Here is a 27,393-nt window from a genome sequence, read left to right on the forward strand (position 1 = left end):
CACTGTGTTGTCGTTCTGGCCTTTCATCACATGCGTGTGGTAGCATACCCTGACTGCCATAGCCGGCGTCCATCCCTGAGCCGTCCCATGACTCCATGGCAGAGTCGACGCTGGGTATGGTCGTGGAGTAAAGCTCTGACAGCTTGTTCGTCTGTTGGCTGTCCGTCAAATCATCCTCCTCAGGGTCACTGAGCTCGTTCTCCGTGGTGTCCTCCACCTCTGCTGCCTTCCTCTCCTCTAAATCTTGAAGAGAAAAAGCTGGAATTGGGTTTGTCCAATGAAATAATCATCAGCCAACAAAGAAATCTTCTCAGGCAAGACTGACTTTCCTTACATCGCTAACTTAAAGAACAAAGATTGCAAGTCAGAGGTGAATGTTGATATAAACAAACTACAGGCGTTTTAGAGAACTTTGTTCAGCTGAAACCAGAAATCAAACCTAAAGCCACATGTCACAAAGAGGGACTTGTGATGCAAGTGCAAAGCTGTCGTCAAGAGTTTGTGCTTACGGTCGAGCTGTTTTTTAATCTTGAGGGTGACCGTCTCTCCAGCCATCTGCAGCAGGTGGATGGCTTCACTCAGAGGCTTGCCTTTCAGACTGACGCTGTTGATAGCCAAGATGCGATCACCTACATGAATAGCCCCTGTCCTGGACACGCATGGAAACACAGGCACACATAAGAATTTTCGTATTTAAAAAAGACCCTGACACTTTTGCACACCTGAGAATTAAACTAAGACATAATGTGCAAACCCTGTAGACTTTTTCCCTTCTATCAAAACAATCGCAAATTGCAGTGATGTTATCATCCTCTGAAACTGAAAAAACAAACAAAAACACAAAAAAGCACATCTGTACCAGTGCTGACATGTTTGACTCTTTACTGTGCACTGTGTGGACTGCATTAGATTCAAAGCGGATGCTGAATCACCGGTCTTCAGAGCTGCACCGACACCAACACTCTTTACAGATCAGGAAATTTTTACCGTTCAAACAAAATTCATATGAAACAACCACAACAAGGTGACTGCAGGATGAGTAACACCCTCATTGGCCACTGCATTAAACCTGTCGTAAACTGTGTAAAAACCTTTATCTTGCAGCCTACTCTGGTAGGATATTTATTTTTGAACTCTCACACGCACACTTATAACACGTGCCAAACTTATTTGTTTCAGTATGTCTTTAAGAGAGAAGTTTTTCTGGATTTCATGTCTCTGATTTGGTTAAAGCAGATAAATGGAGACCGAAGCACTCAAACCAGCTCAAATAAAAAACATTTTCCACAAGCCACACAGCTGCAGCGATGTTGCTATCATCTGTAGTCCTGCACTTTCCTCTGTCACACTGAGCCAAATTTATTTATAGAGTGCTTTTAGCCAAACGATTTGAGGCAAAGTGCTTTATTGACAACAGTTTGGGACAGGAAACAGAACCATTACATCACAAACTCCAAGAAATGGGGTCACAGAGTGTATATGTGTGTGTGGACATGTACCAGGATGAGCAGTAAGCTGTCGCCCTTTGTGTGTGTGTGGCGGTGGAATAACCTGTGAACCGGTTATAACAGCTGATATTGCATTTTAAATTCTGTGTGGCGAGCTGGAAGTAAGCTGAATTCGCTGATGGATTTTCACGACTGAGGAAAAGCATTAGGTCATCTTCTGTTTGGTCTCGTCGCCGTGGACACGAGTTTCTCATTATCTCATCTGTCATCACTGCGCGTCACATGGCACCTGCTGCACACTCGGCTGCTGCCGGGGAATCCCTCCATTGTCTGATGTGTCCTCTATAAATTCTCCTAATAATGTTTTTACCCCTCTGATAGGGAGGACTAAACAAGGCGACGCTGGTTCCTTCATCTGTCTCATTTGGGTTTAGGTTTCTGTATGTGTTTCCATGTGAACACAAAGATTAAGTCGATTAGTTTTTGGACCATAAACACTAACTGCAGACAAAGCTGTGTTTTGAATGGGATTCAACATTCAACCTGCGTTGTTTCTAAATCGCCCACTGCTGTCTGAGGGCAAAGAAGACAAAAGGTTACAGCCCATTAACTGCACTGGAGACGTTTCCCACTCATTAATATTTCATAGTTATTAACAACATTTGAAACTAAAACCAACGCATTAAATGTGAACACTAAAATACTGCATGGCAAAGCAGCCACACCACCTGCACAGGCTGGACAACTGCAAGTGAGCAAAGCAAAGTATGTACCCATAATCAGGTTATCATAGATTGAGATGACGCAGAAATTTTTTCCCCTAACGGCCTTAATATGCCATCGTAAGCCACCAATGAGACGGCAAAACATGATAATCTAGAAACATGGAAGAAAAATTTTCATGAATCATGGATCCACTGGAAAATTCATGAACCACTTGCCCAAACAAATGATGCAATGAACCCACAATGATTAAATGATATCTGTTAAGCTGACTTTATGCAAAACCTTTATGTGCAACGTGTGAAACGTTTCTAAACAGCGTAGAAAAACACAACGCAGAGCTAAGTTTGTGTGAAGGGATAAAGTGTTGCTGCCTGCTGCCAGTAGAGGCGGTGCTGAGCAGGAACGTGAGCTCACCTGCCCCACAGAGAGCACAGCGTACGCCTACGTGATATCTGGGGTCGATCCACAGAGGAGCTGTTTCATGTGGTGTGGGATGGTGCTCATGCTGGTTCATAACCACTGCTGGTGTGGCACAAATAAGCAGGGGTTATGAACCACTTCTGAAAGCAATTTGGTAGGTTTGTTTCATTTTTATTTTGTACTTAAATCCTGTTACGCTGGCACTGAAGCCAAGTGGAACAGGTGACCTAGATTCAGTGTGTGCGTGTGTGTGTGTGTGTGTGTGTGTGTGAGAAAGAGAGAGAGGGAGCGTACCTCTCAGCCAGGCCTCTCTTGGTTAGGCCGGATATGGTGATGGGGTCAAAAGGCTCCTCGGTGCCTGAGATGGTGATACCCAGAGGGCCTCCATACCGCTTCAGCTCCACAGTGTAGATGATGCTGCCCGACGTCTCCTGCTCATCTGATACACACACACACACACACACACACACACACATTATTCTAATGTTTCACTTCCGAGGTGCAAATGATACTGGCTGAAGTATGATGTTCACACACACACCTCAGCTCATGACATGATGCTGTGTCATATTACCTGTTCATTTGAAACACACACAGGTGTGTGCATACACATATCTAATTCCAGAAGTAGGTCAAAACTCTTGTCAAGACAACACTGGTGAAGAAGACACAGTTTCCATGGCAACCAAGGGGGAGAGACTGCCTTGTCATCATGTAGCATGAACACATAATCTCTGTATTTCACTCTGCGTGTGTTTGCGCCTGTGTGCATGTGAATATACCCTCTGAGTCATAATCTAGCATGATTACACAATCCCTTCGTGTGTGTGTGTGTGTGTGTGTGTTTACATCACATCAAAACGCACAGTGGAACAGGGTGACGTGTCTCCGCAACAACTTGTATGGATCCATTTGATTAACTTGTCGAATCACAGAATTCCAACATCTGTGACATGTGACCACAAAGTGGCCAAGCACAAATGTCTCAGGACTCAGAGTGTTACATGTTGACACACATTAGACTGAAGCACCAGCAGGTATCACTTTTTGACACATTTTCTTGTTATATTCCCTCTATTTCCTCATTACTTATGTTTTATTGTATAATGAATGTGTCCAGTGTTTCACTCTGGATCTAATTGTTCCCTTTTTCCATAGTTTCCCTGTTGAGACCAACAAAAACGTGTCTCATGGTATCATAACGACCCTTTTACAGTTGCAGGAAGAGTCTATGAGTTGTGGACAACAGCATCACCTGGTGGTCAAACACAGTAAGTGCACCTGTTGAAAATGATTCCTGCGATCAGTCGATCACAAACTGCTCATCGCGCTTGCTGAACCACCAAACGCAGACGCAACTTCGGCAATTCAACACACCTGAGTTGTCTTCATCTTTGCGTATCTTCAGTTTGACCAGCTCTTCACACTGCTGCAGGATCTGCTCTGCGTCGTCCCTGGAGCAGTTCTCCAGCCGGATGTTGTCGATGGCCAGCAGCTTATCACCAGGCTCTAATGTTCCTGTTCTGAAGGAGAGGAAGGGGAGGAAAGAGCGACACAGAGGCACAAAGGTGGAACCAGATGTGAGTCGTTTTGTCACATCTTGCTCAGTATGAGGTGGCACTTCAGTCCGAATAAATGAATACTTTATACTTTTAGCACACATTTTCAGGCGTGAGAAAAGCCACGTGGCTTAGATCTACAGAGGAACATAGACTCTGTATGATACCTGTGGGCCATGCTGCCCTTCTTGATGTCAGAAATGATGAGGGGCTCTCCTGGCTTCTTACTGGCTGTGGAGGGAGATGACATAACATCGCTGTCAAACACGGGAGATACTGGTTGTTACTCTTCCTTAAACGAAATACTTGTGTACTCAAGTCGAATATTTGTTAACACTTTGACGCTGAAAATAGTTCCACAGCAACGTCAAAGAGGCCTTTTAAACCTCTCTTATCAGGAGAAACATTGTTCAAGTTCTCCGGTCGTTTTGTGCCAGCTAACGTTTTCATGCCTGTGAAGTTCCTCTCACTTTCTGCTGTGAACAGTTCTATTCAGAAGATGGCGCCATTGCACCACTGGCTGCCTCTGAGAAGGCCACAGGACAGTCTCTTCTTCATACAGCAGCATTACGGTACAAATTAAGTCTCAGGTGTCAGGCACTGATCAACCCTCATTCAATAATGTCATTTTCATTCTGGATCGGCAGTGGATGGTGGACTCCAGTCTTTTCTTTGTAGGACATTCCCCCAGAAGAACTCGAGTGTCTCTTTGTCAACACCACCATTCATGCTGCAAATTTATTCATTTGAACTGGAAGTTATTGAACTGTTAATCCCATAAAAGTGGATGTTTTTGTATTTTCATACAATCGAGCAGTCGGTTCTTTGGCTGAGTCAAGTCTGCATTCTCACGACAACCATGAAGTGATCAAAACTGGACGCTCCAACCACACGTCTGTTACTTCCAGTGGTCTTGCTTTAACAGTCTATCCATGCACTTTCAGGTAATTATTTCAATCATTTATCCAGTTCACTTTTTACAAAATAGTTGAAATTTTACAGATTAGTTACAATCTCTGTACTTATGCCCTGGCAGCAGCAGAAGTACCGCCCTGGGGTACAAGTACCCTGGATGGGAATCTCTGGGCTAGAAAATCAAGTATAAAATCCAATGCATATATCCACACACACACACACACACACACACAAAACACACACATACATAAGAGAGCTATGGAGTTTTTCTTTCTCTGTACAGGAGGTGTACACATTTATGTAAAACTGTGGGGGGTGACCCTTTTCTTCCAAAATGACACATATTGTTGAACTGTAAAACCTTCCAGCTCTCTCCATTAATTTCACATTCATGTTAGTATGTATGTATGTATATATATGCAGTATAAATCAGTCAGTGAACCTTTACCTCAGCCAGTCAGACAGTTTTGTTGAACAATGTTCATAAAAAAATTCCAGCTTCAACAGGCAACCTGCCACTGAGCTGATGTTCCCTATAAAAACACAGTGCACTATTGGTGCACTAAAGTAAACACACATTTCAGAGTAACAATTAAACACTGAGTGAAAGCCATTCTGCCTGAAGCGAGAGTGAGGTAATCTAAACTTTACAGTGAAGCATATGATAAATACCTTCATCAGTCTTTTACTGGAAGAACAATGACAGCGTTACACACTGGATCCACGGTTTTCAGCCAAAAGTGTGTGTGTGACAGTTTGGAAACTCCAGTGCAAAATGAGTACAAGGCAACACACACGCGTCACCTGCTTCACTGGAGGCGTCCATGATCACATGCAGCAGCTTATTCATTCCAGATTCCATTAAACTGTCACACCATGTGACGACTACAACCATTTTGATGTTTCTGAAAAGGAAGACACTATGGGCTCCTACGTTTGGAGGGAACGTGACTTCTTTCTTTGGAAATCTCAACACTATTCGGCCAAAAATTTGTGGATACCCGAATTCAGTAAAGTGGACATCTGAACATGACGGCCATATGTGATTGTCATAGATGTCGTTGTTCATCTCATTTGCAAAACAACGGGTGTTAATCTGCTGCCAGAACAGCCTGCACTGGCAGCAGGGGGCGTGCTGGCAATGAGGCCGAGGTCGCTTAGACTGAGGAACTCCAGTCAAGTTCCTCCGTCTAGAATCAATAATTGCAGGCTGTAGCATTAAAATTTGTGGACTTGAGCGAAACGTGAAGAAGAGCCTCAGAACAAAATCGCAAAAACAGGGCTGCCATCAGAATGGAAAACAGACTCTGGCCTGGTATCTATACCATTTTGTAAACACTGTGGATGTTTACAGCAAGTCTTTCCCACAGCCTACAGTTATCCTCACAAATACATCAGCTGGTGTGTGTGTGTGTGTTCTTGAAGGAGTGCAGGATAGTCTGGTGACATTCAAACATTCTGCCAGCAGGCGTTCAAAACAAAAAGTGGATCATGTGATCAGTGTCTGGGTGTTCCTACCGCTGATGGTGAGCCCCAGCTCCACTCCTCTTTTCTTGGGCAGCTTGACGTGGAAAGTCCCACTGCTAGGCACCACTGACTCTGCGGGACAAACACACGGACACACGCAGTGTTAAACGCACCAAGAAAAGTCATCGCTATAAAAAAGCAACAAATAATTCTTGTCATCCAGCTTAACATTTGTAATTACAAGACATTTAGCTCTTGCTCTTATCTCCCCTGAATTGCTCTTCTCCGGGCCAAACAGCGACTTTACATCCTCACTGTTTGCCTGCATGAGTCATAACACTAATTCCACCAGTGAGGCAGCGAGTGCAAGTTGTGAGCGGAGCGACCACTTAAGGCTTTTTAACAAGATCGGCTCGTCACTTCAGAACCCCTCAAACTCACCAAGAGGCTCTTATCGTTCACTGACACAGCAAACACGTTCATTTCTTTCCACGAGAACCCAGTGGAGAAAAGACTCAGATGATCTGAACAACAATTTAAAACATTTCAACATTTTGGCCAGTAAGAGTCCATCTGTGAAATTTTTGTTGTGTATCAAAATAACTTAGAATTAGTGTTGTGCCTGAGAGCTGCAAAAAACGAATGGTAGCTTTTTCTGAAAGACTTCAAAAGTCTGAGTTATTAAGCTTAGTAACTGGCAGCATCAACTTTCAGGGTTAATGAAAGGATAAGAAGTCATTCTATTTTTTCTCTGTTCAGGGGGTAAATGTTAATTTCATAATTACTGCTGGATATTTTCATTCGTTAAATGATGCAACATCATGAAAAGCAAAACATAATACACTGCTGAAATTAAGTGGAATGAAATCCAAATGTCTTGTACTTGTAAAGTGACTTCAGGAGTCTGTGCAAAAAATAAATAAATATTTTAAAAAATAATAAATAAAAACAGGACTTTTATATTGATTTTGTGGACGTCACATCACTGACGTCACACCAATTCTAAAACTTTTGGTAAGTATGAATCATTTACACGCCAACATATGTAAATGCAGGGCCCAAGTTTAACAATGCCAGAATTCCCCTTTAAGAATAACTTGACTTCTAAGAAATATCTTCTCATGGATGGCCTTTTCTGTTTATGCACGTCGTACAGAGTCATCAGTATTAAACTGAGACTGCAAGAGGCCGAGTATACGCAATAACACTGGAGGGTAACACTGAATGAAAAAACAGAATTTATTCACAGGAAAACTCCACAAGGCACCTGTGAGGCCAAGCTTTCCCTTACAATGACCATACAAAAGACTACAGATCCCACCCATACATTAACGGTTTGCAGTCATTAGATCCACTTCAGAACAAACATGATAACTCAAAGAGTTGGAAAGATTTAACTTTTATCTGAGCATGAGTTCAGAAACCTATTTCAGGGTGCCAACAGACTTCTGTTCAACACAGAAATCCAAACGAAGGATGGTAAAGCGCAGCTTTGAGCTCGCAGGCCGTCAGCGTGGTTGGTACATTTCCATGAGGTTAAAAGCATGTGGATGGGGGCCACAGCGTGCAGTGAAAAGCTGTAATTATTCTGTCCACCCCTGCCTGCGATGAGACCAAAGCTCTTAGCAGCTGAGTTTGACCAGTTCATCCTGTTCGTGCACTCTGTACATTCTCCCACAGACTGCTGACTGTCACTCTGTTCCCTTTAATTATACCCTGAGAAGAGCGAGGAAGTGCACCAACCCTAATGGGTGTCTGACACAACGAAGAGGAAATAGATCATGTTGTAATGACACAAGAGAGAAATCTGAGAATGTGGCAAAACTTTTTCTTTCCGTCACAAACCTGCTACATCGAATTCTATCTCCAGAGTGACCTTATTGGTCAGCGCTGCGTCTCGGAGCAGCTGATTGGCCTCCTCCAGTGTTCCGTCCTCTGTGGGGATTCCATTGATTGACAGCAGGCGGTCTCCAACCTGCAGCAGGCCACACCTGCAACAGGAGTTACCGTGGAGTTGTCAGAAAGAATGCAAATGTTTGACGTGTACTTTCTTGATATCCCTTCATCTTCCAGTTTTAATACTTTGAGGGCTGATCCACACAAACGTTTTGACTCTCAAAAAAGAAATTAAGGCTCCTGTACATCATTTTAACCATTTCTCTGTTATCCGTGACATCCACCAAACATTTTTGTTTTTGCTCTGCTGTCTGAAAGGTATCTGTGCAGGTCATGGATAACCTGCAATGCTTTTATTTCAGAGGTGGATTTTTAGTTATTTGTGTTATAAATGTCAGTGTGATTTTGAATGGGGTTTCCGTCTTTCAGGAGCGTAACCAACACAAGGTCATGACATCACTTCATCGCATGGGAAAACGCATTGGTGCCACTCTTGAAAGCTCTCTGCAGTTTACCGCTAATCAGTCATTAGCCTCATCAAAGGTTATACTGCACGGTGTGATGTTATTTACCTAATGTTTCATGTGTTTTCAAGCTACATTTCATTTTATTTGTATGCTTATGCTTACTGCAGCTTCTTATGCATACGCATGTTGATTTTAATCACAGCAGATGGCTTCATTCTTAGTTTCAATGTTTCAATTTTCTTACAATCAAGTTTGTTGTTAAAAGGTTTCCTAATATGTTCTGATGGCATTTGTTGTTTAATAGCTAAAGCTCAGTTTACACTTTTCCACTGCACGATTAAACGTTAATTAAACATCTCAATATGTGGTGGTACCATAACATTAGCAATTACAAGTCCTGCCAATCACCACAAAGCAGCCTCCAGATCAAAATAAAAGGGAAACAGAAAGAAGGAAGTATACAGATGTAATATTTGGAGGGGGCACTTTTAAATTTGACATGGGGAGCATTTTAATTTGACTCGCTCGCGAGTCCTCTAACGTATGCCTGTAATCATGTTTGGAGACTCACAGCAAATAAACTAAAGGGCACACTTGGAAAAATCGGTCATTAGCTTCATCAAAGGTTATCCTGCATGGTGGGTTTAATGTGCTTCTCCATGCATGTCTCACAGACTTAAACAGAACTGGCAACAAAGTAGTGCATTAGATTGTTAGTATGACTTCATGAGCCTCCCTTCCTTTTCCCAATATACAGACAGAATATGAGATTCTGTTTGTGATTGTTGTAAGATTTTCTTCAGTAATTTCTGACTGAATGACCCATAAAAGGTTCTACAAAGCAGAAAGAGACAAAGGAACCCAAACCGTCCAGACAGTAACTCCTTTCCCAGTGGTGCAGATGTACACTCAGTATCATATTTACACACCCTGTCACTTTGTATCGCCTAAAATAAAACATTATGAAGCTATTTTTTGTGCCTATTTAGATACAATTACCTGCAGGGTTAAAACGCTCCCAATGGGGAAAGAAAAACTCAAGCATGTAGGTGTACTAATTGTCAGACCCCTGCCTGGGATGTTTTTCATGTTACAAAGGCAGATGACACCAGAAGCAGCCTCAGACTCCCCGCTGTGGCACACATCACCTTATTTTTAGCTACTACAGCTTTTAAATGCGGCTGTTTGGAAATTAAAGATTTATGTTTCCAAAATATTCACAGGTTAGAAATCCCCAAACCTGGCTCCTTACTACAGAAATCGGTGCTGGAATGAAAGCTAAGCACATTAGCGCCGACTATTAAAGTAATGAATCATGTAAATTCCTCTTTTTGGCAGAATAGAAGTATGTTATGAAGGAGTCATTCTGTCTGCTGAAATGTTGGCCTGAGAATTCAGGCAATTTTGTACCGTCCTTGCAGTCGTTTGGTGTTTTAAGCACTCAAATAAACACAAACTTTTCTTGAGTATATAATGAAGCTCACAACTGCTAAAATGTCAAAATCTCACCTAATGCACACTATACTGGCAGACTGTCTGAGGGGCAAGGGAGAAGAAAATGTCAAATGAAATGGACCCCAGCAAGAGGAAAGTCATGATGGATTGATGTTGGAACAGTTTTCAAACCCTGGTTAAGATAACAACTGTTCCGCACTGTACTGCACATTAAAGTATGGTTTTTGAACCGCAAACTGTGAGAGCTCTGCAGAAATAAAGTCAAAACATCTGGATCACCCCCTGGTGGCTGGCTGCGGTATAGGTCATAAAACCCTTCATGTTAGCTGATGGGACATGAGCCAAACTAAAAACTACAGGTACATGCCAAATGAATTTCTCCCTCTGTCACTTTTGGGTAGTTTTTATGGTTGATGCATGTTCAGGGGTTCATTTTTCTAATAAATCCAGTTTCTGGTAGCTGAGTGCTGCCCCTGATTGGGCCAGATGGGTTAAGGGACGGGATCTCCACTCCAGCTCCACTGTGTGATCACTACTGCACAGATTCTGGCTCCAAATGACATCACCAGAACAAGATGGCAGCAATCACATCAGGGAGATTTTGGCTTCACTTTTGTACAGTAGAGGAGAAGGAAACGCGTTGGTCGCCATTTTCTCATTTATTTAATTTAAGTTTAAATTTCAACTCAAAATATCACAGAATATTAGTTTAGGTGAACAATTTAACAATGTTGTTTTTGTTTTCTGACGACTGCTGCAAGATATATATTTCAAATAACATTAAATAACATTCATAGAAAAACCTTCAGCACCACCAACGCAGAATAATTGCAGGTAGGAGCTTAACAGGAGGGATGTCCTGGCTGGTCAACGCTGCACAAGACTTTTGGTTTTAAAGACTGTATGTTGTGGTTATATGTAACTCAGAGCAGTGAGAGAGCACTTATTGGATTCACCCTGTCGAACAGGAAGGAAGGTACTTATTGATTCTTCCGGCGTGGGCGACAGGAAGCTAGCTAATTAGTGTTGTTAGCGTAGGCGCTAATGGAGAAGGGAGTGTGGCCTCGGGGTGCAGACACACACCCAGCACTTAGAAAGGCTGTTAATACGATGGGGACATCGCTCAGTAGACACACACACACACACACACACACACAATGCAGACAATAATTCATACAGAGACTTAGATAAAGTTGTGAACACATATGCATGAATTCGAGCGCAGAAAAAGATGCAAACAAGCACGTCGATGTATGAAAGAGCCCACCTTCACTCAAGTATGTACAGTAAATGCTCAAAAATATTACATTATAACACCCACGCTGAGCCAAGCAAAGCTGCTAATAGACGACCATCGTCAGTCTCACACACACCCACACACACACACACACACACACCCCAACTAACATTCAAATACACACCGGAAAGCTACAGTAAATAAAGCTGCTAATGCAGCAGTGAAGTCAGTGCATAAATGCATGTGTATGCATGAAAACATGCACACACGCACATGCACACACACACACACACACACACCCACCCACAGCCATTCGTTTAGCTGCACTCCAGCAGCTTTCCATGATTTTAGGAGTGATGTTTGTAACATTAGTAAACTCAGCTCATTCTGTTTGGACCTGCTTTCACTTTCATTCTTCTCATTTTGTAAACCTTTATACTCTTACTCTGTCAAAAGCCTCTGACTTGTCATTACTACCAACTTTGAAGTCCAACTTAAACACGTAAAATAAAATAAAAAAAAAAAAATAGCAAGATAAAATCTGATTTCACTTTGAATTTAAATTATAGCGATTACAAACATTAAACAACTTGCTTCATCACTATTTTAATTTTCCAGTTATAAACTCCCAGTTGTTTACTTCTCATAATTCAGCATGTTATTTCCTTTGTCAACAGAGCAGACACGTGGGTACATAAGAACATAAAGATGCTTTTGACACATGCATGAACACGTGTGCTGACCTCTCTGCGGAGCTGTCGGGCTCTATGAAACGGATAAGCGGCGGTGCAGACAGTGTTTCTGTGGCGAATATTCCACCCTGCAGCTGGACACCGAAGCCGTTGAGCGGGTCTCCTGTTAGCACAATCTCACTGGTCTCAACATGAACTACCTGACCACCTGGACCCACCGAACTGGACGCCAGGGACACTGAACACACACAGATACACACACAAGATTGATTTAATTGGATTATTCATTTCCCTTCCAAAAATTCTCTTATTGTACAGAGAGACAAAGCTTACAGGAGCTTTTGTGCTCTTTCTTCCTCTGCCGTCTTTTGAGCAGCGAGTTACGTGGACTCATGGGAACTGTGGGCCTGGGCAGGGTGCTGGAGCTCTGGCTACTGGGGCCTGATGTCGTCGTAGAGCCGGGAGAGAAACTGGCAGAAACCAGAGCTGCAAAAAAGATAGAAAAAAATAAATAAAGATGTCAGTTGTTGCCATATTGCAATACACGGGCAAGAAAGTTAGGACTAAAGGCAGAAAGAAAAAAAGAAAGAAAGAAAGAAAGAGAGTGTGTCTTGTCACAGTTTCTGTTGCAGCTTACACTTGCAGTAGTCAAGGCTGTTGATGGTGTTGTTGTTCGAGGCGGTCCACGACTTGTTGAGGGTGGAGCTTGTGTTGCAGAGGGTGGAGTTTGGAGGGTGACAGTAGTTTACACAGGGATCCCAGGAGTGAGGGTGGTCTGACTTCTGAACCTTCACTGGAACACACACAAATTATTTTGTTAGGCTGTTTGTGAGGACAAAGTACGAATGCCGCAGATGATTACCCTAACGTGCTAACAGGTCAAACTTCGATTTTAACATGTTGAACGCCCCCAGTTGTGCTACCATAAAAGGTGCCCTATGGGGTGAGGAGCAGGCTAACGTTCTCCTTCTGGGTTTGCTCTATGTGCTAAGCTAAATCAGAGGACAGATGAATTACTACATTATTCAGGTACGACAGACTGTGATCCCACTTGATTTATTGACCCCAAATCTCAGAGAAAAAGGAAGACACTTGTGGCATATCACAAATGCAGGCTGTGGTTCTGTGAAATGAATAATTGGAAGTAGGAGTAGTAATTCAACCTAAGGTGTCATTGAGGTAAGATTAATGTGGACAGCCAACAGGGAATCTGTAACACATGACTTGAAAATACCTCTTCTATCGTCAATTAATTAGACCAACAACTCACTGCCTACAAAAAAGCAAGCCTGATTAAAAACACGGAAACCCTCACAGACTGAGCCATCTGTTACCAATATCACCTGTATCCCTCGTTAGGTGTCAGGGAGAACCTCTTCCAGGGAAACTCCCACTGAGAGCATCAGCACACAAATCGCGGCTGAAGTCTGACAACCTACACAGCTTCATGTGTAATTCCTCACTGCACACACACACACACACACACACACATATCTCAGCTGTGAAGACGATCCTAAGCTGCCCTGTGCTGCCACTTCCACCCAGCAGAGCTTTTGCTTCCTCGACATGTGAGTCATCTTATCTAAACTGGTCTGTTGGCGGGAGGTTGGAGGAGCACAAGTGTTGGGCGGCCTCAGGGTGAGATCTGAGAAAAGTGGAAACGTCTTCCTCCTCTAATCCTCCCCGAATAAAAATAAAGTCATTATGTCTGCTGGAACACACTGCAGAGACAGGTCCGCTGACAGGAACTGGCATCTGGATAGATGAACATTAGCAGAGACACCTAACACAGAAGACAAAACGTAAATACACTTACAGTCTGGACACACTTATGTCCAGACTCACCAACACTAATCTGTGCTGCAGTGACCCACAGTGAAACACAGCCAAAGTCAAACACACACACACACACACACACACACACATCTGCAAAAGCTTTAATCAGAATGTCTATTAATAAAGCAGAGGCAGGCTGACTGCAAGCTCTCCTGCAAGGCCTTCAGTATCCTAATGAGCTGTTCACTTCCAAACACACACACACACACACACACACACACACACACACACACACACACACACACACACAAAGGCAGTCACACAATTGTGATTAGAAGAGAAGCAAAGAATTTTGGTTCATGGAGACAAATGAAGGAGATACGAAATGAGATGGCGACCTTTCGAGTGTGTGTGTGTGTGTGTGTGTGTGTGTGTGTGTGTGTGTGTGTGTGTGTGTGTGTGTTCAGTTTAAGTGTAGCTTCTGGTACTTTCTAAAAATGAACAATTCAACACAGATTACAAGAGAATGAAATGGAAGGATAGGAGAGGAAAAGATCAGAAGTGGAAAATGGGGCCTAAGATGGGAGGAGAGGGAAGGAGAAGAGATGCAGGGGAGAAGACAAGACGGACAAAGACAGGAAGAATGGAAGGGGAAAGAGGAAGGGGGTGAGGCAAAACAACAGTAGAGGAAAAGGGGGAGGAAATCCGTAGTGGAGAGGAGAGGTGTCAGGCTGTAAGCATGAGAGCATGAGTCTGACATGAGACGTGTAATGTCTCTAATTAAAAACCATCCTGCCTTTACCCTCACCGTCACTCAGCCCTCATTCATCTGCCAGGTCACTTTTCAACCTTCTCCCTCCCTGCCGAGACGAAACGCCAGCCCCACACAAGTTCTATCAAAAGTATAACTGCGGGGCGAGGTTTTAGTGTATTTCAGTCTTTATTTTGTGTCTATCTTTTAATCCCGCCTTTCTCAACACTTTTCATAAGCTTCTAATGATGTCAAAGACGACTGCAACACTGAGAAACACACAAACACCAAACAGGAAAATGAATTCATGTTTGTCTGATGTAAGTTTTATCACAGGCTCTACATGTGTGTGAACCTGTGTACACACTGTGTGGCCATGTGTGTACATGTGTGACTGCATGTGTATGATGATGTATGTGTGTGTACACCTGTCTCACTTAAACCCAGCAGCTGTGCGGCATTAACCTGGGATAACAAAGCAGCCGCAGGAAATCAGCGTTTCCCCTGTAAATCCTCTGGCACTAATTCTCCTGCAGATGAAAAGCCGTCACTTGGCTATGGGTGAAGAAACTCTCTTTCAACTAATTAAGCACAAAGTTTGCTTTTGCACGCAAAATATCCTTGCGAGAGGACGGCGAGCAGAAAGACACAAAGATGGGTGGATTTTCCCCCCTCTGGTTTGCTATGTGTGCATGGGATGACTTGATTTGGGCTAAATCCTAGCAAAGTCTTTGTTGGGGTTTGTTTGCTGCTATAATTCTGGGTCCCTGGTTATTCAAAACGGCTGCTGAGAAAGGTTTCATTGAAGCTTATAACTGCAGTTTTCTACTACTTTTAGCTGTTTCTTCTTGATTAGCATCAGCATTTGTTATGCTGAGGACTGCAAAGAAATGTTGTGTTTTTTGCACGTGGTTCTGTTTTTGCGCTTTTCCTGAATGGCGTGCATACGTGTTGTCACTTCCTTGTGTTTTGTCTTCTTGTATGTGTTTTCTTAAAGCAACTTACGTCACTATTTTACCTTAAAATAACAGCTTCATCATGATGTTTCTGACTTACGTACTGGCAGGGTGAACCGTGTCTCAGCCACTCAGCCCCTCGACCGCCTGAATCTTCACTACACAACTTGTGTGAGTGGGTACAATCTCAGGCACACAAACCACCAACTACCACCGATTTTGTTGCCAGTGGGTCATGTTTTATGGAGACGCAGAACCGGGCTTAGCCACCTCTGTGGACATCAAGACAGAGGCAAAGAGACTGAGGAGGACGCTACAATGGGAACTATGAGGAGAAAAAGGGGAGGACCCGAGCTGGATAAGAGTAAATCTTGGATCAGCTTTTAGTTGGTGACAAGATCTGTAATAAGTGGCTGCAAGACAGCTGGACTTCTTAATGTTAGCTGACTTGTATATCCAGGTGTGAGCAGCCTCCAGGTGTGAGCAGCATCTCGTCTCTTCTGGTTACGTCAGCTTGGCGTGCTATTGTTCTGGGTTATGTGAAATGATTGTAAAAACTTTGAATGTCACACAGCAAAGTATGTGTGAGCATGCATGTCCACTTCAAGACACACATTTTTAAGTTAAGGCATAACGTTGTTATGCTGAGCATTGTTTGTAGCGACCGCTTACATCTGACAACACTGTGATAGGAAACTGAGATAATGCTGCTTTAAGTCGCAGTGCCTTTAGCTCGTGCAGTCATCATCCTACATCCACACTAAGCCGGCTAAATTTAAAGAACGAGAGCCGTCCACCCTCCTTTGAAAAGCTGTCTGTCCCCAGAGAGATGTCTAAACAACACAAAATCTTGTTCTCCTCTTCCTTCAGCAATGCATTTGTGCATTCCAGTGATCTTCTAGTTTGGACAGGGTCTACGACCGCGTACATCATGCTTCACCACAGCAGAACACGCACTATAAAACACACTAGAACACAAAGCCAGTCGTCGTCACCTTTTAAAAGCTGCACAGAAACCCCCAACAGACATACAGCAGATATTTTTCATGGGTTTTCTGCTGCAGTCTGAGCTGTTCTGTTCAGGACAAACTGCAGGTCTGGGGGAGATTCAGGATGAAGACAATATCCGCCACAGTATCCAGCATCCCGATTTTCATCGACCTACCTAACCTGCCTCATCGGCCTCAGTTTCAGAACCGTTGGGTTCTGTTTGAGAACATGTTCACTCTTTTGTATGGTGACATGTTGCAATGAGTTCTTTTTACTTGTTGTTTTAAAGCATGTGCAGCTACGGCATTAACTTATATACTTATAAATTAAATTAATTACTTGTGCCCTTTTAGAAACGTATGGGTGATGTCATGGAGACTAAATCCATGTTTTATGATTTTATTTATTTTTTTCAAACAAAGTCCACGTATGATTTGTAGATCTGTTGGACCACACAGAGACACACAGCAGGTACACCCACCTGTGTCGTGCTGCTTCCCAGTTAGCCTTGTTTGATGGGATGGGAGCATTTCTAATTTCACCAGCTCTGTTGTGCTCGCCAAGAGCTGTGTTGCCTCCAGGACTGTACAATGTTCTGTCGATGTCCCGTCTATGGACAACAGGTGGTCTCCTGCGTGCAATGCACCGCACCTGGGAGAGCAGTCAGACAGGGAAGATAAGGACAGAGTCTCACCACAGCAAAGCACAAGAGAAAGAATGACCACATAACGGTTTCCCTACTGTGTCAGAAATACTTTTTGGTCTGATTAAAATCCACATGTTAGCCTGATTAGCTCAGATCAGCATGCTGCACAGCTGGTCAGCCTACAGCTCATATTTGAAAAATTAATTTGCGACCACGTGGGAATGAATAGTGACAGAATGATGACCTCCACAGTCAACCTGATCAGTTGACTGAGGTTATTTTAGTGCTCGTTTCAGCACTGACACAAAGTTCAAGTGCTTCATGTATATTTTAGAGCCAGACTGAAGCTCGGGGCAAAGTCCTGTCCCCTGCTGTTCCTGTTACTAATAGGGCTGGATACTGTGTGCATGTGTGTGTGTGTGTTAGGAATGGCAGAAAGAGAGACAATACAGTACATTCTCTGCAAAAATATGCAGCTGTTGCATATCTGTAACTGCACAGCTCTGGTTTCAGAAGTGGAAGGGGGTATAACGAAGTCACCAGAAAAACTGAATGCATGCAAACGCTAGATCCTGCAGGTTACTGCGCTTTCCATGCTTACAGTCTAACATATAAAAGATTTAATTTTCATTTATTAAACAGCCTTATGATGTTATGCAGGACATAAGCAGATAGCCACATTTAAGTATTGTTTATGAAACCTAACTACGACGTTGAAATGAGCTCATCTCCAAACAACGTCAGGACTTTGCTTCAGTGGTTTTCCTGCTGGTTATGCAGGGGCTAAAGCACCACTATTGTTGTTTAGTGTCTTTTATGAATTGAATGGCACATCATCACCAGAAAATGATCTTAAATCTAAGTCCAGGTATAAATCTGAGGGCATTTGTATAAATGGTGTCCCTGAATGCAGGTCATCCTCTCAGACTGCGTATGGACTCAAACCGGTTCAGCCTGCTTGTAGCCTGAGAGGTGAAACCTCAAACCTTACGGCTAACACTGTGTGTGTGTGTGTACCTGTCCACCACACTGCCAGGTTTAACTCGGTCGATGACGATGACTTGTTTGTTTCGATGATTGGCTGACGTCAGTGTGATGCCCAGCATTGCTCCTGGAGACTTGGCAATTTCTACTAATAGCGGTCCAGAGGCGTTCGTTACCGTGTCTGGACAGGGAAAAAAAAACATTTATTCATTTGAATCCTTTTGTTTTTGACTGTGATCTGATGCTCCTGCACTTTCAATTTCTGTATCACTAACATTAAGAAGCAGACAAACTTCAGGCAAAAGTACCCTTAAAAGCAGATACCACCAGATGTGAAGACCAGGGGATTCTTTGCAATGCATTCTGGGTGAGTAAATTGAGTGATTCTACACAGAAAAGAGGCAGAGCTCAGCCTGAGGCTGCACGAAATGCCAACACATCAACAGAAAACATTCGATTTTTAATTTCAGTGGCATTTTTGTAAAGTCAAAAAACTTTTGCCCCAAGCTTTAATTCATGTCTGAGTCTGTTGCATGCGTGCGGGCGTGCGTGTGCGTGCGTGTGTGTGTGGTCATTCACCCATGATGGTGACATCATACTCTATCTGGAACAGGGCTTCCTGGCCGCACTGGGCCAGCACGTTGAGGGCGTCGCCATGGTTGGTGTTGTGCAGCGGTACGCCATCCACGCTGAGGAGACGATCACCAGGACGCAGTGTGCCCTCTCTGAACACACACACACACACACACACACAGCCGAAAGACATGGACAGCACATGTTAGGCAGGGATTAGAGAGGAGATGTAAAAGCTCCAACCCGAAGAGCCGAGAAAACCAGCTCAGAGGTGAAGTAGTTTATATTTTAACTCCTGCCTCCTTTTTCCCACATTTCCTCTTCTGTCTTCTTCTTCCTTCCCACCTTCAGTCACTCAAGTTCAGATATGCTTTACCTGTATGAGGTCGATTGTTGCGCACTGTATGACACGATGTATACTGTGCTAAAAACCATTATCTGTCACATTACCTGTCATTATCTCTTCCCGTTCAGAGAGACTGAAATAGCCTCTTTTTCCTCTCCCAGCTCTGCATTTAATTATTATTTCCAAACTTTGCTCTTATTTCTTCATCTAACTCACTTCCTTGCTGTCCTACTTGTTCCTTTCTTCTCCTATCACCACCACTCTCCATCCATCTGATCTTTTCTCTCTCCTCCTCCCATCTGTATGGGGCTAACAGTATCATTTCTCCTCAAGTTCAAGTGGAGGACAAGCACAGTAGGAACAGCACTAAGATGACAGATGATAACTGCTGCGCTTCACAGTATTCAAGATATCAAGATTAAACATCACGTCACGTGATCAGGTTCCATTTAAATGACGGTGATTTTTGAAAAAAGTCCCCGCTTGACAAGAGCACTTTCACAGACTGGATGCTCAGCATTTTAGAGGTACTCAACAACACATTTCAGGCATTTCTTTGCCCCTGCAAAAATGAATATGTAGCGTTTTTAATTTTTCATGCACAGAGCTGCATTAAGGAGCTGATAGATGCTTTATGCATGATGCTGGAATGTGAGTAACACAAAGCTGTCATCATAGCAGCCAGAGGTTTAAGAATCTGACAACATGATGCAAGTTAAACAGAGACCAAAAAGCCTTCTTAAGGCTGGAATTAGGTTATGTGGACTATTTGGTATTTTAGGGGAGATGTGTGGTGAAATGTTTTTTTAGTATGGAACTCAAACAGGTTTTAAGATCTACCTGAGAAACAGGTGGACAGAGCAGCAGTGACGGCTTCAGGCTGTTCTGAAAAGCCAAAATGTTCACTCCAGTCATATTTTGAATCTTTGGTTACACTCAAAATCTGACGTTTTCTGTTATGAACATTTGACCAGTTTTCCACACAGGAATGAACGGAGACATCAGAGCTACATGAGCCATCAGCACAAGACCCACTGCTCTTATTTTAAGAGAATGACATGGAAGTAAGCGTGTTTTAGGGCGGATGATAGCTCGAACTAAAGTTTAAAACAAAGTCTTCAAAGGCCTGCACTGACATCTAGCCTTCTTCAAAGGCCTGCATCTTCTCTCAGTGTGTTTGTGTTCACATGATGATGCAGCAAAAGCAGTTTGATCCTGTATGAAACAGCGTGGCTCTCTGACACTTTCAGAGTTCTCAGTAATTCCCACTGGGTAAGACTCACAATGTAGAAACTCCTGGGACTGTATGGTGCTGTGGATTAAGTTTTCTCCAATTGGCATATAAATGGGAAATAAAGCAGCATGAATATCTCATTCGATTACCCTGGACTGACCCACATTTTGAAGATGATTTTCTTTAGAGCGGCGTTGGATGAGCTTCAGGGTAAAATTACTCTATAGTAAAGTGGAATTTAATCAACAGTCTGCGTGTGCACCTGTGCAGTATCAGTAAGACCATGGCTAACACAGAACCAATAGTTTGATCTTAATCATTTTTGACAAATGTAAAGTAGACCACTTTGAAAGCATTCTCTCACAGTCCCTAAAGATGTGCGTCGAGCGTTCATTCACTTAAGCTGTTAAAATAACCGCTTGGTTTCATGCAGTCATTCTGGCTGTGTCCTAATTTACTGCTGCATGCAATTCTCTCACTCACAGTTGCCACTGGAATAAAAATAGCATCTCCCAGTTCTAAAGTCTAGCGTCAACCGATTGAAGCTGCTGAGTGATCAGAGGCGAGGGTTATACTTTATTTATTTATTTTAGATCTTTTCCTAGCTCGGCTTGAGTAACCGTGTAGAAACAGCTGAGTAAAGTCTGCTGTTCCAATTGGGACTGAGAAAAGCAGCGAGTGTGTGCGCACTGGCAAAGCAGACGGAAAGACAAATTAGATGGAAAAACAAGAACCTTAAAGTGTCTCGGTAAGCCGTCTTTGTCTACTGGATGGATGAACGTTCATCCAAAAGACACGTCACTCCGAAATGTGCCACAATGCTGGGCAAGGCTGTCTGCACTAACTATGTTACTGCCAAACACTCTCTGCTGTTGCCTTTCCACAAAAATATTTTACAATTAAACTGCAATGTGCATTTTAAGTCAAAGTAAGAAAACTGTGAGTTGAAACAATAAGAAACAAGTTTTCACTCAACTGAAGTCTCAGGGCTTCTTGTCCACATATCATGACTGTAAGAAGAGTTGCATTTAACAGGTCTAACATTTCTGCAAATATTCTGCTTTGTTCACTGCAAATTCACCACCTGACTGTGTTGCCATGAACCATAATCAGTTGTTGTACATATTAATAATGTCCTAAACTTCAAACCGGTGCTACACAGCAAACCCGTGGAAGACCTAAACTGTGTTGTTGTGCATCCAGTTAGCATTTGAAAACACTACTTTTTAAAATGAGCGCAGGCCTTTCAGTTAACCTTCTGTCACAACAGCATTCATTAAATGAGAAAAATATATTTGATGTACCTTGTCTGGTCTCCACAGATTCCTGTTGTGTTTGTTCTCGACCAAAAGATGTGCATAAAGTTAAGATGGCCTCTTGTATTCCTCAACCAGGAAGTGGAAGAGACCAACTGTGTGTTCATGTGGGGGTGGGGGGGTTGGGGGGGGTTTAAAATAGGCTTTATCAGTCGATGCTTTAGGTGTTTAGGGGTGAAATATTTCTGCACACTCCGTCATGCCAGCTCCTGTGCAGCTCAGCGGCAAACATGACGTTTTGTTGTTTTGGGAGGTGGGATGTGTCACAAACGGGGTATTTTTACTCTGCAATTAATAGGCTTTTGATGGTTAATAAGAAGTGAATGAATGTACCAGCTTTGAGGCTAATTATTTTGCAGATTATCACCTTCCTTCTGGGAATATGAGGTTAGGTCTTAATTTGTGGAGATGGTGCTCACTTGGCTGCACGCACACACCTTTTGGCAGCAGATGATTTTTACCTGGAAAGATTCTTAAACAGCATAAGATGTGTAAGAATTCATGGACTTTACAGAGTGTTGAATCAGTGCTGCGTTACATGAGTTAAACAGCCGGGAAGCTGACATTTACATGAAAATGTCACAGGTCATTTCTCAAACATGAAGACAGAGACAGACACACAGTGACAACATTAAAGGGATACAAAGTGATTCATGCTGCTCAGCTGTGAGGAACACGTAACTGTCGGCGTCGCCGCTGACGCTCACAGGAAATGACATCGTTATCTCTGGGGTTTATTCGCATGACGGCCCGGACAAATCTCTCAGACTTCTGACTGCATCTGACTGAGCTGTGCTGCTGTTGGTTTGAACTTAATGGAGACCAGAGTTTGTTTAGCATTAACTTTAGAAATGCCCTTTTCACCGTCTCCGTGTCTGACTCTGACTGGGTGTGTGTGGCTCAGCATCAGTCACTCTCAGTCAGTGTGACTTTGTGTGAGTTTGTACATTTTGCACATGTGGCCTCATGAATACTGGGTTTCCTAGCTGCATGAGTGTGATGTCACTGCTACCTGTCTGCAGGACCTCCTGGTCTGACATAGGTGACCACTAGGGGGCGTGACTTGTGCCAGTCCTCATGGGTTCCACCTGTAGAAGAAGACGGGTTGAAGGTGATTAAACATTGGAGTGAAAACACTCAAAAGTTGCTTCAGGAAATGTGTGACAGTGAGGATTAAATTTAGTTTTGTATTTTGGTCAAAACTGTTGTATCCGTTTGTAATTCAGCTCGACTTGAACAAGTGCAAACACTGAAGACAACCAATAAGAAAATGTTTTCTTTTCACCATAAGGGTGATCTTCTCATAATTGAGTACTTTTGGTTGTTTCTGCTTCCTGGAAGGCAGGGAATTCATTAAAATGATATTGTAAGCTTTGGAATAGTAAGATGTTGAGTGTATGTAGTTTGTAGTTTCATGTTTGTATGTTTCAAAGCAGAACCAAAGTGAGGCAAATCCAAAAAGAGAAACACAAAACTAACCAACAAAAGAAACCAGCCAACACAGGCAGGAACATCGGAAGGGAAATCAAATGCACTAAATAAAGAGACAAAAACCGAAAAAGAGGGACCACAGTTTCATATTTCTCATCTTTTTTTCTACTACCACAACTGCATTTGAGTTTATTTTTCTTCTCTTTCAGCGCTAACAGCTATACTGCAACAGTGTCTTCATTCAGTGACACCACCCCAACATGGAGTCATGTCAATCTTAACTATCCATGTGGTTCTCCAAACGCACAGTAATTGGCTTATTCTACTGATGGTTACCTCTCATGACGAAACCAAAGCTGCTCCCCTCTTTGTGCAAGCAGATGTCGATTGTCTTTGATATAACCCCTGAGGTGCTGTCTGGCGCTTTGAGAAGGGGAAGAAATAGAGGCAGAAAGAGAGACAGACAGAGACAGAATTTATTTAAGAATGACAAAGTAATTCGCCCTGATGCTGCTCATTATTTCCTGAAATAATTTACTTATGTTGCTCCATAGTCCCATGCAATTAAATATACATTAAGTAGACTTTACACCATCCAAATGGAGCATTTCAATGACTTGTGTAATGCTAAACAATTACAACTACTTTGAATTGAACCAGCATCCCAATCAATTAATTAATGTGCCTACGATACTGCTGTTAGTGCAGATACTAAAGCACAGTTCTATTATCTGAAATTGATTTAGAATAAGTTACGCATGTGAAAATGCTGTTGGTGCTCCAGTCAGATGACGAGCTCAACATGTTCTAAAGGCTACAAACTCTTTGTATAGAAACACATTCAGTGGCTAAAAATTCTCAGTGAAAGGAATGAGAGGCCCGGTTGTATCTTAGAAAACATGTTCCCCTTTGACGATTCAGTATCTCACAGTTTAAACACAACGCAAACAGGGTCGATTTTGACCTTTGAATAAACCCCTTTAGCATTAAAGGACAGAACGGTCTGATTGGATCTGTTTACTTCACGACCCTGAAAACCACGCACAAGCAGACGGAGTCGAACTTACCTGTGGGCGGCAGTTCATACTCCACCTCCAGCAGAACCCTCTCTCCGACGTTCTTCAGTAAGCTGATTATCTCTTCGTGCCGCAGTTTGGTCAGATTGATGCCGTTTACTGACTTGATGTAGTCACCGACATTTAGCTGATCGCTCCTGCACAGGGAGGAGGTGAGACCATGCAAAATGTTGCATAAAGGCCACTGAATTTGAATCTTTCACATCGGTTATCATGAGATGTTTTATTACAGAATATCCAGAAAATTTGACAGTATTTCCTCCTCCTCCTCCTCCTCTTCTTCTTCTTTGCTGGTATTGCACCCACCTGGCCGCCAGTCCTCCAGGCCGGAGGTTCGATACCCGCGGCTTCCCATCCTTGTCGGTCCCTCCTGAGATGGTGAGGCCCAGTGTGCTGCCTTCTTTCTTCACCAGCTCCACCATGGTCACCCCCCGCAGAGCTTCTAACCGAAAACACACACATACATAAAGACAAATACACACAGACACACACAAAACAGGGAGAGAGAGAAGGACAGACCCACACACACACAGAAGTATACAAAGACGCATTCACACACACACTCAAACACAAAAGATAAGGAGATAAGCAATTAGAGGCTGCCCTCCGTTCATTCTGATTCCCGGATTAAAGGGGAGCTGCGATACAAGAAAGATAAAGCCAAAGACGTTTGTTGCTGTGTGTCCTTGAGTGAGACACTGATCCTCAGCCTGCTCATTATAACAGAGTCTGCTGAAATGACTAAAATGCAAATGTTCAGATCAGATTAGATAAGCATCAGTTAATGAGAATTAACAAAGCCTTGTAGTTTCACTGTGTGTGTCATCCCACTGGAAAAGATCCTGGCAGGTTAAAGGACATCATTAGAAACATTCACTCTCTCATCAGGGTCAATTCTGTGTGTTAAGACAGAAGCAAGACTTCCATGTACAAAAACTTAGACTGCAGGTTTGTCTTGCTGTGAGGTTCATCAGAATTTGTTCATCCGTTTCTGAAAACCAAAATATTATTGTTATTCACTACTGGAAAACAATACTACATAAATGCAGTCCATGATGGGTGAATACATGTTTATAGCCATCTAACGTGAACACTGAGACTCTCCAATGAAAACCCGGCTGTAAGACTGCACATTAAAATAGAAAAGACAGCAAATTTTTCACTATGAACATATACAGATTACTAAATATGAGAATACAGAGGAAATAAAATTCAAATGAATGTGTCATGGATTATTCTATGAAACCTATTGAATTGCAATCATGTAGGTTCCTTATTAGGTTATTTTAACATATAAGCAGGTAACTTATTATTGAAACGGGTGACACATTGGCATTGAAAATGTGCAACACTAAACCAGATTTGGACCTTGCAGCACTATCTATTCATTAAAAATGTATAATCTCAACCATTTAAACAGGGTAATAATCCTTTGGGACATTATTTGGACCACACATTTGGACTATACAAAACCTCATAAAAAAGACTGTTAAAATACTCTGAAACAATCTGTAGCTTGTATAAAGCTGAAGAGGATTCTCAGTGGACTGTGCTGACAAAGATCAAGTAACAGTGGACCACTCTGTCTTATTTCAGCAGGAGAACAAAAAGTGATTGTATTGTTTTGTATTGATTGCTATATTCCCTAAACACTTAATTAAACTTCCTAACAAACAAAGGCATCACAGATAACCACTTTTGTAACAAGCCCAGCTATTCTCGGGCCGAGTGGAGGTTTGATGAGGGAAACAAATGAACGAGTTGACTTGGGAAGGACGCTGCACAGCTGCAGAGCTCCGTTCACCTTCATCCTGCAGCCGCTTTGAGGTGGTCGTGACAAAAGCTCACGAGGAAAGACCAGTTTCACCATGACTGCAGTCATGTGACACTTCACGCGGTCAGACTGGGTCCAAATCATCAACCAGCTGCTACTGATCAGGCACTGATCACCTGTAACTGATCGTGATGGTGAAGAACGAATGGAAAGGCGTCAGGACTGCGTTCAAAGGAACAAACAAAAGAACGTTTTGTCATGTTTTATCCAGGTTTTAGATTTCAAAAGAAATATGCTGTTTCCTTAACATTGCTGGCTAGCTGCCTTATGACGTAAGTTAAGTCAGGCCCAGTAAGAAGTACTGGTACTCATGTGGGCAAAAGTCAGAAGTCCTGGTATTCAGCATCAGTGATTATTGGCCCATTTCAGCTACAGTAAGTTAAATGAAAAATATACTCTTTGCTTTCTTAGTGAGAGGCAGATGAGAATTTCAATGTCGCTTACTTACGTCTGCGTGCCAAGCACGAAGTCACCACCAGCAGCCAGAAGCAGTGATGGTTGACAGCAAGTTTAAAAAAGAAAAAAAAGAAATGTCTGGATTTCTGAGGCAGCCAACACAAGCTTGATGATGAAATAATGAGGAAAATAAAAAGCTGTGAGCTGTGCTGACACTCAGCTGCCTCTCCATTTGTCTGTATCTGTACACACTGAGTGAGCACTGCAGAGAAATAACCATCTCTCAGCTGACCTCAGAAATCTTCCCTTCACACACACACACACACACACACACAGGTGAGATGACACTTTGGTGTGATAGATGACTAAATTAGGTCAAACCTTCAGGCAACACTGAGGGTCAGTGAGGCGCTTCACACCACAGTTATCTTTGGTAGGTATTACAAAACATACACATAAATTCACACACACACACACACACACACACACAGAAAGGCACTCATTCATTCATTCATCAGTCCTTGAACTTTTCGTGTTTGCATAAAAGCACCAAAGCTTTCTGTGTGATATGGTGAACGTGTTCATGAAGTTTTAGTGACAACAACAAGGAATCAGACAAAGTCAACAACAACGTGACAAATACTTGAAGTGGTCCAACTGTGAAGCAAGCTGACGCTGAAACCGTTAGTTATGATACAGAGAAGAAGAAGTATATTTAAAAAATGGCGCTCTAATCTTCTACTGTGTTGTCTTGTCCATAAGTTTATATTTTGTTCCTTATTCTTCACTTGTTTTTCTGTGT

At 42.7% G+C, this 27,393-nt stretch overlaps 1 protein-coding gene across 6 annotated transcripts in view; it reads right to left on the reverse strand.

Moving 5' to 3' along the window:
- Nucleotides 1-27,393, reverse strand: part of grip2b (glutamate receptor interacting protein 2b) — a 197,487-nt gene that overhangs the window by 7,283 nt on the left and 162,811 nt on the right. For 2 of the 6 annotated variants that reach the window (XM_046385014.1, XM_046385009.1), the window contains exons 3-19: nucleotides 24,668-24,803; nucleotides 24,353-24,498; nucleotides 23,622-23,708; nucleotides 22,867-22,942; nucleotides 18,965-19,110; nucleotides 18,419-18,566; nucleotides 17,237-17,406; nucleotides 12,920-13,075; nucleotides 12,616-12,768; nucleotides 12,334-12,520; nucleotides 8,381-8,526; nucleotides 6,587-6,667; nucleotides 4,321-4,384; nucleotides 3,972-4,117; nucleotides 2,889-3,033; nucleotides 510-649; nucleotides 49-258 (exon numbers count right to left, since the gene is read on the reverse strand). In XM_046385014.1, the coding sequence (XP_046240970.1) occupies nucleotides 49-258; nucleotides 510-649; nucleotides 2,889-3,033; nucleotides 3,972-4,117; nucleotides 4,321-4,384; nucleotides 6,587-6,667; nucleotides 8,381-8,526; nucleotides 12,334-12,520; nucleotides 12,616-12,768; nucleotides 12,920-13,075; nucleotides 17,237-17,406; nucleotides 18,419-18,566; nucleotides 18,965-19,110; nucleotides 22,867-22,942; nucleotides 23,622-23,708; nucleotides 24,353-24,498; nucleotides 24,668-24,803 (2,337 nt within the window). Of the gene's footprint in view, nucleotides 1-48; nucleotides 259-509; nucleotides 650-2,888; nucleotides 3,034-3,971; nucleotides 4,118-4,320; nucleotides 4,385-6,586; nucleotides 6,668-8,380; nucleotides 8,527-12,333; nucleotides 12,521-12,615; nucleotides 12,769-12,919; nucleotides 13,076-17,236; nucleotides 17,407-18,418; nucleotides 18,567-18,964; nucleotides 19,111-21,842; nucleotides 21,956-22,866; nucleotides 22,943-23,621; nucleotides 23,709-24,352; nucleotides 24,499-24,667; nucleotides 24,804-27,393 lie in introns of those variants that run through there. The other 4 variants (XM_046385012.1, XM_046385010.1, XM_046385011.1 and 1 more) reach the window with 4 other exon arrangements.

Source organism: Scatophagus argus, chromosome 3 (assembly GCF_020382885.2).
Source record: "Scatophagus argus isolate fScaArg1 chromosome 3, fScaArg1.pri, whole genome shotgun sequence".
NCBI classification, from domain to species: domain Eukaryota; kingdom Metazoa; phylum Chordata; class Actinopteri; family Scatophagidae; genus Scatophagus; species Scatophagus argus.